The sequence below is a fragment of the Tribolium madens genome, unplaced genomic scaffold (assembly GCF_015345945.1).
Source record: "Tribolium madens isolate multiple individuals breed KSU strain unplaced genomic scaffold, Tmad_KSU_1.1 Scaffold_91;HRSCAF=231;Tcas5.2_LG7, whole genome shotgun sequence".
Lineage (NCBI taxonomy): Eukaryota > Metazoa > Arthropoda > Insecta > Coleoptera > Tenebrionidae > Tribolium > Tribolium madens.
In genome coordinates this window covers 309699-311137 of record NW_025401063.1, presented here as the reverse complement: position 1 = coordinate 311137, position 1439 = coordinate 309699, and the positions used below count along the sequence as shown (strand labels likewise).

The following is a 1439-nucleotide window of genomic DNA, read 5'->3' as shown; positions in this document are numbered from 1 at the left end:
GAATGATTTTTTTTTCATTCTAGTGTCAATTTATTAATTATTAAGAATTTATTTTTCGTAATTTAGGTAATTTTTACTTTTTCTTCTATTATTTTGCAATTGATTTTCCACGTTTTTTCTTCTGTTTTTATTTTTAATGAAGTAATTTAAATACACATTTCTTTTTTCTTTTCTTTTGCTATTAATTCTTACAAAATGGTCTAGATTTTGAGAGTCTATTAAGACAACAATATTTTATTAAGTAATTTCGTGTTTTTTTTATTTTTCTTATATTATTGTCTTGTTTTTTCTTTTCGATTTTCAAAAAAATTAAATTAAAGTGTCAGGATTAAAAAGCATTAAGGTTTGATTTTCGCTCAAATCTCTCGATTATTTTAAGAATGAAAAAAGATAACAGAAACACAATATTTAAACTCTGACTAACTAAAACAATACATTTTTTCGTTGAAGTGGTTTCAAAATTATGATTTTATCTTGACAATTCTTACATCAGTTAAATCACGTACAGATTATTTAAAGATTACTAGAACTAAGTGCTTAAAAAGTAGGTAATTATAACTTGAGTGCTAATTACAATGTTTTAAATTTGACATTTTTAACTCTAAATCTCCTAATCTTAAAAAATAAAATTAAAAATTGGCACGTTTTTGACTCGTGTTGGATTTCACACCAATAAAACGATATTCCAATTATTTATAACTGCAATAAAACATAAAAATTGATTAAATTCTTGTTTTTTATTCTTCCTTAAAATCCGAACAATTCGGATTTAGAATTAATTCCGACAAAGTCCTTTGTCTGCAATCACGTAAGCTGATTAGTGATTACAAAAATTAGTTATCAATTAATTAAGTTAATCTATATTATAGTTTATCCGGTTAGCTGGGCAAACTTATATAAAGTAAGAGAGCTAAAAGCGACCCCCAATTCAAGTTGAAAAAATGGTGGCCGAAAAAGTTGCACTTACCGAACGTTTTATGTGGATTTTCAATACGATTTTCCACCAAATTTTCGCCGTTGTGACAATTTTTATTCTGTGGACTATTTTTTACAATTATGTGATTGATTCGTACTTCACGTGGCATATGGTACTCGCCACCGTCGCAGTGAGTCATGATTTATTTCATTTTTCTTGTTTCATTGTTGTTTTCTTGCTTTTTGTGTCATTTTTTTATTCTAGTTTCAATGAATTGACTATTGAAACGTTTATTTTCGTAGTTTTGGTAATTTTTCCAAGAGAATACATATAATAAAAAAATAACTAATTTTTGTTTTTTTCCTCGTTTTTTGCTATTTTGTTTTTTGTTTTATTTATTATTGAGGAAAAGAAGGAAATATTCGCTGTTTTTTAACAATTTTTTGACTGTCGAATAATTTTTTCATTCTAGTTTTTTATTAATTTTATTGGAAAGTTAATTTTTGCAATTTTGGTAATTTTT

General features: G+C 25.2%; 1 protein-coding gene across 1 annotated transcript in view; it reads left to right on the top strand.

Moving 5' to 3' along the window:
- Positions 1–927: 927 nt before the first annotated feature.
- Positions 928–1439, top strand: part of LOC123011379 (transmembrane reductase CYB561D2-like) — a 3802-nt gene continuing 3290 nt past the window's right edge. Inside the window, exon 1 of the mRNA XM_044408782.1 lies at positions 928–1106. Within this exon, the coding sequence (XP_044264717.1) occupies positions 942–1106 (165 nt within the window). The 5' untranslated portion in view covers positions 928–941. The remainder of the gene's footprint in view (positions 1107–1439) is intronic.